The following is a 14,030-nucleotide window of genomic DNA, read 5'->3' as shown; positions in this document are numbered from 1 at the left end:
TGATTGGTGTGTTTTGCTTGCGAAAGAAATCTGGAGTGGTCCAGCGATGCGGAGGCAGGTGAGCTTCGAACCGGGCGCGACTTCGGCGGTTAGCGTGGCAAGCGATCCGGAAACCCCGGAAGGTCGTCGGATCACGCGGTCCAAGCATGTCCCCACACCGAAAATGTCCGGCAGAAAGAAGTCACTGTTTGGGGGTGGAGCTGTGGGGGAAAGCACGAACGACGAGGACGCCGATTTGGGCCCGATGAGTCCGCTCAAGTTTAGCAAGAGTCCGAAGGGTCGGTGCCGGGGACCGATGAAGGGTGAGAACCGGTTTGACACGTTTTTAGACATTTTGCTAACTTTGTGTCCTCTTTTCAGCAATTAACATCACTACCTTCCGGAACATCCTTGGGAACGCCTCCCCGGAGAGTGACCGTTCGCTTTCTCCGGATTACGAGCGTCGATTCTGCCACTCCGAGCGGTACGAAATCCTACCCGCGTCCTACGACAAGGAGAACAGCCACCTGACGGATGAGGACACGCGCCATTCGTTTCCCAGCGGAACGCCTCGCATGCGAACCCCGGCCGAAAGTGCCTTGTTGGATGAGACCAACTCAAACAGCTTGTCCATTCTGATGAGTTCTGACCTGAATCTGGTCGACAAGAAGAACCTTGTCCTAAAAACACCTGGGCTAACCAGCACCGGTCAGAAGCGCGAACCGAAACTTTCCTTCCGCAAACTCAGTTTTCCCGGCGGCAACTCGGCCTCAACTCCAACCGACGAAAACGCCCCGCCGGAAGTGAGCGCCAGCAGCGAACGCAAGGCACGAACTTCGCTCTCCTTCGGCGATATCCGACCAATCTCAACCAAGTCCTTTTACTCGTCGGCTGTTGAACTCAGCTCCAAACCGGTCCCAAAACCCGTCCCACCACCTCCCCCCTCAAGAAGTCGTCCCCCTCGCAAGCGTCCTTCCGCCAAAAACCGTGGCAATTCCATCCGGCTGGGCAGTCTCAACCGGGGCGTCTTCCACAAGATCAAGAAACCAACCGCGGCCAAACCCAAAAACACCACCGTCAAAAAGCTCTCCACCAGCCAAATCCTCGAAACAACAACCTCTTCCCTCCTCAACAAATCCCTCGACCTCAAACCGGGCAGCAAATCGACTCCGTCGAGTCCGCACGACCGACAAACGCAGCAGCAGCTGGCCCGCATCCAGCAGATTCTGCGCAACGCCAAGAATCCGATCGAACAGGCTCGGCCGCTGTCGCTGTCGCGATCGATGTCCAACCTAACCGAGCTGATCGGAGACCGCGAGTCGGATCAGAGCGAACAGGAAGCGGAACCGGAGCCAGAGGAAGATGACGATGCCAAGTCGGAAGGGGGTGGCGGCGGTGGAGGGGGGAGGAAGTTTTTCAAGTCGAGTTCGAATCGGCGGATCAAGCGCGAGTACAAGGTCACGGATAAGGTGTCGGCGACGGTGGGGAAGGGCGGGAAGATTTCGCTGAACAGGAGCGGCGGGAAGGAGCAAAAGAAGCGGAAGTTCAAGTCAATGTTTGAGGAGGGTGAGTAGGACAATAATTGACTTGATCTCTGTGTATTCTTAAAACGTTCCTGTTTGGCATACCGGCAATCCATTCCAATATGGTCGCCATAGCATCACTGCTCGGAAGGCACCCGTGGTGATTATTACATCCTATCGTCAAAAAAATATTTTTTTAAATTATAAAATAACAAAATTAAAAAAAAAAACTTTAAAAAAAAGTATCAAGGACGAAAGAAGATCTGTTATATTTAGGGCATGATTATCAGGCTCGATAACGACGTTTAAGATGGCGTTTATGAAACAATAGCAGAAGAAACATAAAACAAAAAATAAAGGTAGGTTGAGATTTCCAAAAAGTGTCCACGTGGTTTATGGATGGTCCCTAAATTCAATTACTCAAAAAATAAATTTGTAATCTTTTGATGTTTTTTTTAAATTTCAAAAATTATAAATATTTGTAAAATTTTTAAAAATCTTAAAAATTTCAAACGTTTCAAAAATTTTCAAAATTTTAAATGTTTTAAAAATTTTCAAAATTTTCATTATTTAAAACTTTTTAAAAAAATTAAAAAACCAAAAAAAATTATACTTATTTTATTTTTTTTTGAAATTTTTGAAATTTATAAAATTTATGAAATTAATGAAATTTTTGTTTTTTTTTGTCATTTATGAAATTTTTGAAATTTATAAAATTAATGAAATAATGAAATTAATTAAATTAATGAAAATAATTAAATTAATGAAATTAATGAAATTAATGAAATTAATTAAATTAATTAAATTATTTAAATTAATGAAATTTAAGAAATTTATGAAATTTTTGAAATTCATGAAATTTATGAAATTTATGAAATTTATGAAATTTATGAAATTTATGAAATTTATGAAATTTATGAAATTTATGAATTTAATGAAATTAATGATGAATTTCATAAATTTAATAAATATTATAAATTTCATAAAATACATAAATAACACAAATTTCATAAATTTTATTAATGAAATTAATTGATTTAATAAAATTTATAATATTTATTAAATTTATGAAATTTATGAAATTTATGAAATTAATGAAATTAATGAAATTAATGAAATTAATGAAATTAATGAAATTAATGAAATTAATGAAATTAATGAAATTAATGAAATTAATGAAATTAATGAAATTAATGAAATTAATGAAATTAATGAAATTAATGAAATTAATGAAATTAATGAAATTAATGAAATTAATGAAATTAATGAAATTAATGAAATTAATAAAATTAATGAAATTAATGAAATTAATGAAATTTATGAATTTAATAAAATTTATGAAATTTATGAAATTTATGAAATTTTATATTTTATATAAAATTTATGAATTTTTGAAATTTTATAAAATTTATTAAATTTATTAAATTTATGAAATTTATAAAATTTATGAAATTTATTGAATTGATGAAATTTTTAAAATTCATAATTTTTTTAGAAATTTATAAAATTTTAGAATTTTGTGAAATTTTAGATTTTTTTGTTTTTTAAATTGTTTAATAATGAAAAGAAATTAATTTAGATTTTTAAATTTTGTTATTTTTCACATTAAAAAAAATTATGGTAAGATAGTATTTTTTAAAATATATTTTGTTTAAATAAAAAAAATATTCAAAAAATGGTATAACAAATTACGATCGTAATTTCTCGATCCATGATCGAGATTTCTCAACAGTTAAATAACGATCGTAATTTCTCGATGGTAAGTCGTAATTTTACTACAGAGAAATTTCGATCGTGAGTCGAGAAATTACGATCGTAATATTTATTACGATCGAATGCAATAATCACCACGACCGATTTGACAGCAATTCTGTTTTACCATTCCCCAGAAATCGACTTCGAGTCGGAGCAGCACGAAGTGGACGACCTCATCAGCCATTTCGAGTGCGAACAGCTCGAGGTGGACGACCTCATTAGCAAGCTAACCGATCACCAGCAACGGTCCAGCCCCATCGAATGCAATCCTCCACAGTCTGAGTTGCTGCCACCGGTCGAACCGGAACCGGTGACGCTCACCTTCGACGGGTTGCTGCACTCGGAAATCAGCAACGACGAACCGATTCCGGTGCAGTCGAACGTCATCTTCGTTGACCGACTGTCGCCGCTGATGACTTCTTCCGCGTCGGAGTCCAACGACGGTTATCATCCGGCGCCGATGGCGCAGGTTTCTGTTTCTGTTCCAGACAAATTGTTCCCGATCTTTCACAAGGATCATCAGCGCACGGTAGCGCAAGCGGAAGCTTCGAAACAGCAGATATACGGCGGGTTGTTTGACCGGAAGCGACAGCGTCGACTGCGAACGTGGCGTCCGATTGGTTCCGACCAGTACCAGATCGATGCCGGCCAGAAGGAGTACGGTGCGCAGCAGTGCGCCGAGTGTGGCCTCATGTACACGGTGCACGAACCGGAGGAGGAGTTGATTCACGAGAACTATCACAACTCGTTGCATGTGCTTAAGTTTGGGGGTTGGAGCAATGAAATCTCGGTGGCGCAGGTTCCCGAGTGGGACGTCAGCGGTCGGGTGTTGGCCGTTACGTTGACCGACGGGCGGCACCAGCTGCAGAAGGTGCAGGAGGTGCTGGCCGTCGTGGATCGCGAGCTGGGCTACGTGGAACCGTGCCAGCTGACGGCGGGGTCGATCGTGTATTTGGCGGTGGCGCGATCGGTCATTTTGGGCGTTTGCGTGGCGCAGCCGTTGCAACAGGCCAACCGGTTGCTCACGATCGAGGGTCTTCAGGGATCGATCGATTGCTGCACAATGGAGACTTATCCGGCGAGGTAGGAGATTCAACATACCGATTAGTTTGCAAAACTAAAAATAATTCAAATTTGTAGATGCGGAATCTCCCGGATATGGGTTTCTCCCATATATCGAGGCAACGGAATCGCTCGAACCCTCCTCTCCGTCACGCGATCCCACTTTGTCTTTGGCTATCACATGAGCTACGACGAGGTGGCCTTCAGCGCACCGACGGAAGCGGGCAAGCGGCTGGCGGAGAGCGTCACCGGGCGTAAGGACTTCCTCATTTACATGTGAACGTCTCTTCCCCCTTTTCTCGAATCTGTGTACATTTTTCTATTATCTCTGTGTTAATAATCTCTTGTTTGTTAAGGGTTTAGCAGGTTTTTACATCCGACGATGACCACTCACGAATCATGACAATAAGTTTGATTTTATTTTTAATCTCTTTTTTTACTATTGACAATTTATTACAACAAGCCATCCGACGACGAGGGGCCATACATTGATGAAACAAATGTACAATAAAATTATTAGTTGATCGTTGTTCTTTCAAAACTTCTTGCGATACGTCGTTTTGCTGTTCAAGTTATCACACCCCGAGATCACTTCTTCTTGGCCTGTTTCGCTTTCAGCTTGGCCAGCGCTTCCTGGCGGGCTTTCATCATCTTGGCGCGCTGCTTGGCCAGCTTGTCCGCCTTGCGGTAGAACTTGAGGAATTTGTCGTAGTCCTGGAAGGAAGAAAACATGACTTAAAAATCGTCAGCGGAGACTTCAACGCTCAACTTGGTTAAGGGGAGAATGAGTTTAGATCGGTTATTCGTCAAGTTTCCTGACAGCATCCCACGGCAAAACCATACGGCTACTACTGTCAAAAATGTAAATATTGTGATCGCGGTGTGGTTTTGCCCGTTTTGCCGTGGGCTGGGCTGCTGTCAAAAAAGTTAAATATTATGATCGGATTACTAGACGTTTTCGAAGGTTCAGCCCCAGTAGTAGACGTACGAGAACTCTCTTCTATGACTTAACGATTTCGCTACCACCCGAAACATGACCATACGTAGTATCTTCTTCCAGCACAGCCTCCACGGTAAGTACAGCTGGAGATCACCCGTGAGAAGAAAGCATTGTACGACAAATGGCTGCTTCGTAATATCCGTGAGAACAAGGATAAGTACAAACAGTTGCGAAAACAGCAAACCCATGTCTTTCATGATAAATAGCGTCACCTGGACGAGTTGGAATGCCAGGACATGGAACTGCTGTATTGCTCCAACGGAACGCGTAAGTTCTACAAGAAACCCAGTAAGTCCCGGAGTAGCTTCCTGTCGTAAGGTGAAATGTGACGGAAAACGGACGAGAGAATGTTGACTGACGAGCTTGAGATGATCGAAAGGTGGAGGGAAGATAAAGATGCCATCAAGAAGCTGAAAAACAACAAAGCAGTTGGGAAGGAAGGTATCGGAGTGGAACTCATCAAGTTGGGCACGGTCATGTTGGCGACCTGTCATGTCATGATAGTCATGTCCGACATACAAGAAGTTGAGCAAGTGGAGCAAGGTTAGTTGTACGATTGGAAAGCTGACAAAGCTTAGCATCACAAGTTGAGAGTGAGGTGCGCCAATTGCTAGGGGAACCACAGCGCGATTGCATCGCACGTACTCCTCTGACGAATCAACCGTTCTTACCTTGTCCGTAATCGGGTACTCGGCGGGTACTTTTTGCAGAAAATGTTCCACCAGCTCTTCTGCAGTCAACGGCTCTCGTGCAAGTCTGAAATCAAACCCCCATTTGAAAATCCAACCTCAAAACCAACCCCCCCATTCCTCACCTCATCCTCCTCCTAATCGTCAACGTGTGCTTCACGCAGTCCAGGATCTGCTGCGGCGAGTACCCCTTGGTGACCATCGCCAACGGCGACAACGGGAAATCCTTACCAATCCCAACCTTCTGGTTCAGCGCGTGCCTCCACAGCAGCTGCGTCGAGCCGTAGTCTGTCTTTGGAAGAATCAGAAACTTTTCGAAGCTCTTCTTGAACTTGCCCATCTTTGCGAGCCACGGTGCGCTGGACGTACCCACGAGTAGTATCTTCTCCTCCTTTTTGATTTTCTTGATCAGATGTTTCAGGAGGTGCTTGCTCAGCTTCGTCGGATCCAGGTGCTTCTCGTCCGGTGGAACCTTCTTGTAGAACACTTTGTGGGCTTCGTCGATGGAGATGACTGTCGGTTGCAGGATTCGTGCCATCTTGAGGATCACGTGCAGGAACATGGTCATTTCTGCTGGAGGAATCGGTGCTACGATCGTGGGACTTAAGTCGAACAAAACAGAGTCGGTTTCGCTACAGACGGCTTCCACCAGCATGGTCTTGCCGTAACCGCGAGGTCCCATTAGGCAAAACGATTTCGGCTTTGGAATTGCCAGCGGTCCCATTCCAAAGAGCCAGGAGCGAATGATATCCCGAACTTCACCCAGCGCCGCCGGTGGATCATGATCTAAAAAGTTTCTCCTCTCGTACGCCGCGTAATTGTAGTCTCCGATGTAGTCGTCGATGCTACGCTTCTTGTACGTGTGAATCACGTTCTTTTCGACAAGCTCTTCGTAGAGGGAATCGGTCGTTCGATCTGCTGTTAGATCCGGAGCTTCCTTTTTCTTCTTTTTGCCCTTCTTTCCTTTGCCACGCTTCTTCTTTTCTTTCTTGGGCTTTGCCGGCTTGTACTTCTTTTTGTTGTCCTTGCATAGTGCCTTCTGAAGCAGTTCACGTTCAGCGCGAAGCACCTCATCAACTATGGGTCGCAGTTCCTGGTGAACTTCAGCGAACTTGTCCAACGTAATCCACTCCATGATGGGCAGCTCTTCCTTGTTTTCCAACTCGTCAACAAAGTACCAGTCTTTCTCGTAGCTTGCCAGAGCTTCTTGCATCGTTACTGAAACGAGACCCGAATCAATTTCTTGTTACATATTGTGACCAACCATACTCACGATACGCATTCGTCGCAAACTCCGGCTTCTTGTAGTCGTACGTCTTGCCCTCCGCCTTTTCCCGAGCCTTTTCCTCGCGCTTCATTTCCTTAATCTTTTCCTTCTCCGCCAGCCGCTTCTCCTTTTCCTTCTCCTTCAACTTCTTCCGCGCCTCCGCTTCCTTCTTCTTCTGCTCGGCGCTTTTCTTCTTCTCCAGCGCCTTTCGCTCCTGCTCCTTCAAATACTCGTCTGGTGTCATGGTTTCACCACGGATTACCAGCAACGTGCCACCCTCCCAAATCTCCGGATACCGATCGAAGGCGTGTGCGTGATCGTAGAAATCCCGGAACCACGCCCGAATATGATCCGAGATGTCCTCCATGATCCACGGACCACGTTGCTGCAAAATTCTCGCCTTTTCATCTTTTATCGCTTGCACAAACGCCTCGTCAAACTCCAGCTTGCGTTTTCTCCGTTCAGCTTCCGCTTGGTCGATTCGTGCACCCAAATCAGGACCACGCTCCATCTCATCGATCATTCCTAAAAAAGCAGACTTTTTGTACCGCTCGCGGATCAATCGCTTGCGCTCCTGGTACTTTCGCCAGTACCGCTGTATCCGTCGTGCCGCTCGATTGTTGATCATCAGCTCGATCAGCTCCTCCGTGTTGTCTTCCTCTTCCTCAACTTCTTCAACGGCTTGCTCTGCCTTTACTTCCGCTACCAATCTCGGCTTACTTTCCACAGTGGCTTCTTCAACCCAACCAGGGGGTCGGTAGTAAGGAAAGTCCACGACGTCCTTCTTCTTCAGCCGGTAGTCCCAGGTGAACACCGTTCGCTTCACCGGAATCAACATGTACTGATCCGGTCGATGGTAGAATTCGTAGTGAAAGTCCAGTATAGCATCCTCCCGGGGCTTTGCGAAGAACTTTTTGGGGTGAGCTTTGAAGTTGTACAGCATGATCCGAGCGTAGCGGGCCTTCTCGTGGGCAAGAATCAGATTCAGCGCTGCCACGCGTTTCTCCTTAGCCCGATCCCTCCGAACAACGGGACGTCGCGGATCCGGTGGAGGTTCCTCCTCGCTTTCCTCACTGGCACTCAACTCATCGCTTGAACTGCTCGTCAACGGTTCCAACTTCCGGCTCGATGTCAACGCAACAAACTCTTCCGAACGTTCCAGCGGAAAGTAGCACGGTCGAACGACCTGCACGTCTTCCGGTATCAAGTGAAGCTCCCGCAAAGCCCCATCAATGTACGTGAACTCACTCAGCTCCATCTGCTTGATCTTAAGTTGCAGTTCCATCATCCTCCGGTTGGCGGATTCCGCCAGCACGGTGACGACCTGGCGCTTTTGGACCTGCAGTGTTTGGTCGTAGCAGCGATCCAACATCCGGCACAGGTGGACATAACGACAGTACAGTTCCGAAATGACCTCGTGTGCGACGCGAGGCTCCTTGGTGGGTTCGAAGCGCTGGATGAGCTGTTCGTGCAGCAAGACATCTTCCAGCTCGGCCTTGGAAGCCAGCCAGAAGCGGGCGATCGTTTCCTGTGCGGCCATGTGACGGATTGGGAATGTTCTGGGCAATGGTGACTTTGATTAAAGTGATTATGATTTAAGATGTTTCGAATGACATTTTTTTCAATTTTTTCCAATAAATTGGGGTTTGAGAGTAGTGCGGTTCAACGAAATTTGGAAAAATCCGACAACTCACAACTGATTTTGAAGTTTTTTTTGTTGAAAACTTTATTTTGAAAACGATTGAATTAGCGAGCTTAGGATTTTGCGGACATTGCAAATGCAAGCGATTCCGCCCGCTATTTTCTTAACATTCAAAAAACATGTTTTTCCTGTTCTTGCTTGTGAGTGAACTTTGATACCATAAGTCCAATCTTCAATGAATTTGATGTAAAATTATAGAAAATTTTCCAATCTTTTCGAAAATTTCAGAGATGATAATATTTGAATAGGATATGAAAATTTAAAATACAAGCAAACATTTAATTGATAAAAAAAATATGGAAAATACATTATACACCCGTATAATTGTTTTGCAATCAATAGTTTTCAAAAAATGTAAGATCTAACGGAAAAAAATCCGATCGATTTTTTAAAAGTTATTTCTTGTGAAGCTCTGCGTGAAAATTCTCGTATGGAGGTTTGCAGAGGATGACGGAAATTTCAAGAACCCAGAGGAGGTGACGATCGTGACGTCATCAGGCTGTGCCCAATCCCGGTTGCACGAAAAAATTTCTTTGTTGAAGATTGAAGCTGTTTGTTAAAGATATCCTGGATTTGGTGAGATCTTTCCATAATTTTTGGCTAGATACTTTTTCTCCCTTAAAATATATTTTATTTATCAAATGAAACATATATCCTCTCCATCATCCATTTACCCAATCTCCATTTCTCCATGTCCACGAAACCCTAGCCCCACTTAAAATATAATTATTTGGCATATTTACACACACCCAACCACAACTGAATCGGAGCGTTTGGTACGGAATGTCCACGCATCCTTCCTCCCCTGTAGATTCTGTGAAATGTGATCCGATCTCCGAATCCTCTCTGCGGTAAACACAACGCAGTAGGGCTGGCCGCTTTAATTTTTGTAATACATTTTCGGGTGTTTTCGAATGTACTGCAATTATTCATAATGACAAGAAAAGTGCTTGGTGCGTAATCTTATCGCAAGACTTTCCAACATGCTTTCATCGGACTGGCTGCATTTGTGTCAGATTAGATTAGATCGATTTTTTTGCGGTACTGTCATTGCAAATTCACTCAAATTCAAATTGATATGTGAATAAACTGGAACATGCTAAAATATAGTTTTAAACGCAGAGGAATTCATTTAAAATTTATCTCAGCTAATGGCTTAAATCTCCTTTAAAATTTTGAAGATTATAATTGAAAAAAATATTGTGTTTGCCCGAACGTTTTTGGTCATCTGATTTTTTGAGCTGATTTTGAAGGAAGTGAGAAGAATTTTAAAATCTGTTATGTTAGAATTTTAAAATCACTTATGGCGGCCAAAATGGCGGAGATGAAATATTGACAAAATGCTTTTGGTAATTTAAAAGGCAATCAACCTTTTAAATTTGGCTATAATTGGGTCGCAAAATGATGACTTTGATGACTTTGAACAATAGATGTTAAAAAATGTATCTTTTTTAAACATTTTTTAAAATGTCACTATAATGTGTGATGAATTATAGAAATTCGAATTATTTCTGTAATTAAGCTATGAACATGATATTTTTCTAATGGCAACGCACAATACTCCACCTCTATTTCTCTCTCTCTCTCAGGTGCAACAGGTTTCAATTCATCGCTTCTCCATTCACAGCAGTGTGTGCGTGCGCAGTAGCTTTCGCGGAAAGCTTTTCTCATTCACCGGCATGTACTCATTGAAGAGAGCACTAAAAAAGCTCCGATTGCGTTGTTGGTGTGTTGGTATTTCTATGCTCTCTCGTTCTCTTTTTTTCAGCACAAACATGGGCAAGTGGGCATCAAGTGCATTCTCCGCTCTTATTTGTGGAGAGCAACATAAAAGCATTCAAGTGCAGCAGCATACAATGATGGTGCGCAAGTGACGAAGGGGGTCGTTCATGAATTTTGTTGGTTGAATTATATTTTCTTTCAAAGATATTAACAACATTGTGAAGCGGTTAATTTTAAGTAATTTTTTTAAATCATGTACCGTAAAACGGGGTGACTTTGATAGGTTCGCGATTTTTCCGCAAAATGAAGAGTACAATTAAAATACTTACGGAATGGTTAAGAATCATACTGATTGTGGTAGAGAAGTGTTCAAAGTACCTCAAGAAGAACTTTTCATAAAATTTTGAAAAGTTCAAAAAGTTAGTTAACTATAGTTAAGAAAATGTTGATGAAAGTCATTATTTTAAACTTCTCAAAGTGTCATGATTTTCTCAATGAACATGATTTTGAATCGGAAAACGGAATGCATTTTCGGATTCCTTGGACAATTTTCCACTAGGAGAAGGTTAAATAAGTTTGTAAATAAAAAATAATATGTGTTTTTGAAACACAATAAAAAAAATCACCAAGTTTATAAGCATTTTCAGTTGAACAAATTTCAGAGTTGGAGTTGAAAAAGAATCGCGCGATTGAAAAGTTCTTTTTTTTGGTTTGCTTCGTTTCGGGCGCGTTATTGTGGTGAAGTGGGACGATTGCGGAAAGAGGAAGAGTTCCGAATGTTCGAGAGGTTTCATCGGTGTGTGTGTGCGCCGCAGAGGCACACAAAGTGGAGCGAAAAAAGAATCGTAGACAGTTGAAAAAGAATCGCGCGATTAAAATGTGCTTTTTTGGTATGTTTTTTTTTGTGCTGACATATAGGATAGACCATTAGCGCGCGTTTTTGCATTTTTTTTATTCGATTGTGAGTAGCGAGACCTCGCGGTTACTCTGCAACGTGTTTTCCGAGCCTTTCATTTGATATTTTATTTTTCATAAGTCCTTCTTTTATCATCGTTGATTGGAAGGCACGCCGCCGGTTTAGTTCGTTTATGTTATTGTTTTAATTTCATTAGAATCGGTTACGTAGTGTCCTGTTTTCTTTTTGTTGATAATCGTGGATCGTCATAATTTATTCCAACTGGCAGTTCTAGTATTAACTCATCAAACTATCGATTTTATGAAAAGTTAAGCGTTTTTTATTTACTATTTTTGAAATTTGCACGCGTTATCTAAATTGTACAATTAGTAAAAATATACTGATAAGTCCAGCCCATAGCACTACTGCTCGGTTGGCACGCGTTCGATTAAAAAAAAACTTTCTAACTAATCAATAATTTATCTTTCCGCAGCCGGCTGCCTAAGATTTAAATTTTTCAACCGATAAACAAAATGCTCATGGTCACATCACTGCCACTCGTGAATCCTGACCTCATACCCATCTACTAACCCCCTCAAAACTCATGTGATACTTTGTCGGAGAAGCAGTCGATTGGGCGGTCTCTATCACTCAAGTATCGGACTAACATTCCCATCCACTTCCCCGTGACCCTACCACTGGTCGTGGCCGGCGCCGGTATTGATCAGCATGATAGGGGCCTTTGAGAAGTTGCGAAGCGAGGAAAGATAGCACCCACTCATCTTCCACGGCTCGTGGATGTAACTTCTGGAGGTCCTGGTCAATAACGGAGTAGCAACTGCGGGTGGGCACCTATGCTTATGCTTATGCTTATGCTTATTTTCAGTTGAACAAATTTCATGTAAAATGTGAAAACTTGTGATTCGTGCTTCAAATTCAATATTAATTGCAATATAAATCGATAATTTTATAAACAAAACTAGTTTTAACAAATTTCAGGCAAAATTCTGACTTTTTAACAATTCTTGAGTTTTTTTTGAAAAGGTCCAATAAGCTATTGTGTTTCATATGTTTATAGGACCTAATCAAAAAAAAGTCTGGAATTTTACCTGAAATTTATATGTATTTTGTTAAAAAGCTTATGAACTTAGTTAACTAAATATAAACATTGATTTTTTTTTTCTTAAAAACTATATTAGCTATTGCGGGTATCAGGATTAATTATCATTCCGCTGCGATCGTATCCCGCCGTTGCGGAAATCGCAGAGGTCCCTTAGTAGGCTCAATTGTTGACATGCTCGATCAACATGCTTGATTTCATATCTGAATAAGTCACGTGGCTGCAAAAAATCTGAAATAAGCAAAGCATGCTCGGGATGCCATGCTGGTTTTTGGTACCTTGAAGTGACACGTGATCGTAAAATGCGTTGCGCTGATCAAAGTGCGCTTTATAGTCGCAGCCAACCAACAGTTCAGAACAGACGGCCGCACTTTGCGCAGTAGCCAGACTGACGCTCTCTAGAACCGCAGAATGTTAAAATATCTTGCCAAGGATAATACTTTAGTGATGGTAAATTTAACGTACAAATAAAGTTTGAACATCTTAAATATGATTTTAACAAGAAAAACTATGACTATCAAAGTCACCCCGGAATATAAACTAAGAATTTTTAACGTTATTATTTTTTTAAACACTATTGAAAAAACTTTTTTTCCAAAATAGTGCATGGACTTTGTGTGGCCTACCCCAGTACATGTTTTAATAAAAATAATTTTGAGAAAAACCTTATCTGTTGGAAAATATTCCAAAAACAAATTGAAATCCTATCAAAGTCACCCCGGTTTACGGTACAAAAGGTTAAAATATAGAAAAAAATATCATAACTTTTGAATGACCCCTGAGAGACAAAACTTTGAGAGAATTGAAAAAAGGGAGAAACTCGTACACGACACGATCGACGATCGTGTTGGACTCTCTCTATGCTCAGTATTAGTTCGTCTCTCGTGGAGGTCAGTTCGTTCGTCGACTCGCGCGCGTTTTGTGCATTTTTATTTCGTTTTTATCGCAGCGTGTGTGTGTGTATCGGTCGCTCTATTGTGGCGTTCTTTTTTTTTGTTGTTTTACTTCAATACCTCCAAATATACCTTACGCCCGTGCTGGTGTAATAATAGTCCGCAGATCGACGCGCGCGTATCAATTTAGTGTGTACGCGACATAAGCTCGTCGGGCGGCAGTGATACTTAAAAAATAGGAAGCAAAAGGTCTTGGAAGTGAGTGTAACATCTTGTTGATGTTCATAATTTAAGCCAATCGTGACCTGTCACACGACTGACGTGACCATCAATGGGTAGCGGAATGTTCCGCTTGTGAGGGGATTTGCGTGTGTGTGCGTATTAGTGTTTGTGCAATCCAGGAAAATAACAATACATTGTTCA

At 42.0% G+C, this 14,030-nt stretch overlaps 3 protein-coding genes across 3 annotated transcripts in view; 2 read left to right on the top strand and 1 right to left on the bottom strand.

Moving 5' to 3' along the window:
• Positions 1 to 11: 11 nt before the first annotated feature.
• LOC6048679 (N-acetyltransferase eco) lies at positions 12 to 4,860 on the top strand. Its single transcript, XM_038256084.1, has 4 exons — positions 12 to 302; positions 361 to 1,545; positions 3,392 to 4,340; positions 4,398 to 4,860. Exons 1-4 carry the CDS (start codon positions 47 to 49, stop codon positions 4,597 to 4,599), a joined length of 2,592 nt encoding a protein of 863 aa, XP_038112012.1. The 5' UTR covers positions 12 to 46; the 3' UTR covers positions 4,600 to 4,860.
• Positions 4,853 to 8,674, bottom strand: LOC6048680 (dynein regulatory complex protein 11). Its single transcript, XM_038256082.1, has 5 exons — positions 8,051 to 8,674; positions 7,282 to 7,966; positions 6,134 to 7,226; positions 5,991 to 6,075; positions 4,853 to 5,033 (listed from the first exon to the last, which is right to left on the bottom strand). Exons 1-5 carry the CDS (start codon positions 8,645 to 8,647, stop codon positions 4,908 to 4,910), a joined length of 2,586 nt encoding a protein of 861 aa, XP_038112010.1. The 5' UTR covers positions 8,648 to 8,674; the 3' UTR covers positions 4,853 to 4,907.
• A 4,921-nt stretch (positions 8,675 to 13,595) lies between these two features.
• The window catches only part of LOC6048682 (rab11 family-interacting protein 4B), a 182,010-nt gene continuing 181,575 nt past the window's right edge, over positions 13,596 to 14,030 (top strand). The window contains exon 1 of the mRNA XM_038251558.1: positions 13,596 to 13,865. The gene's annotated coding sequence lies outside the window, so the exon portion shown is untranslated. The remainder of the gene's footprint in view (positions 13,866 to 14,030) is intronic.

Source organism: Culex quinquefasciatus, chromosome 2 (assembly GCF_015732765.1).
Source record: "Culex quinquefasciatus strain JHB chromosome 2, VPISU_Cqui_1.0_pri_paternal, whole genome shotgun sequence".
Taxonomy (NCBI): Eukaryota; Metazoa; Arthropoda; class Insecta; order Diptera; family Culicidae; genus Culex; species Culex quinquefasciatus.
This window is presented reverse-complemented; position numbering and strand designations above follow the sequence as displayed.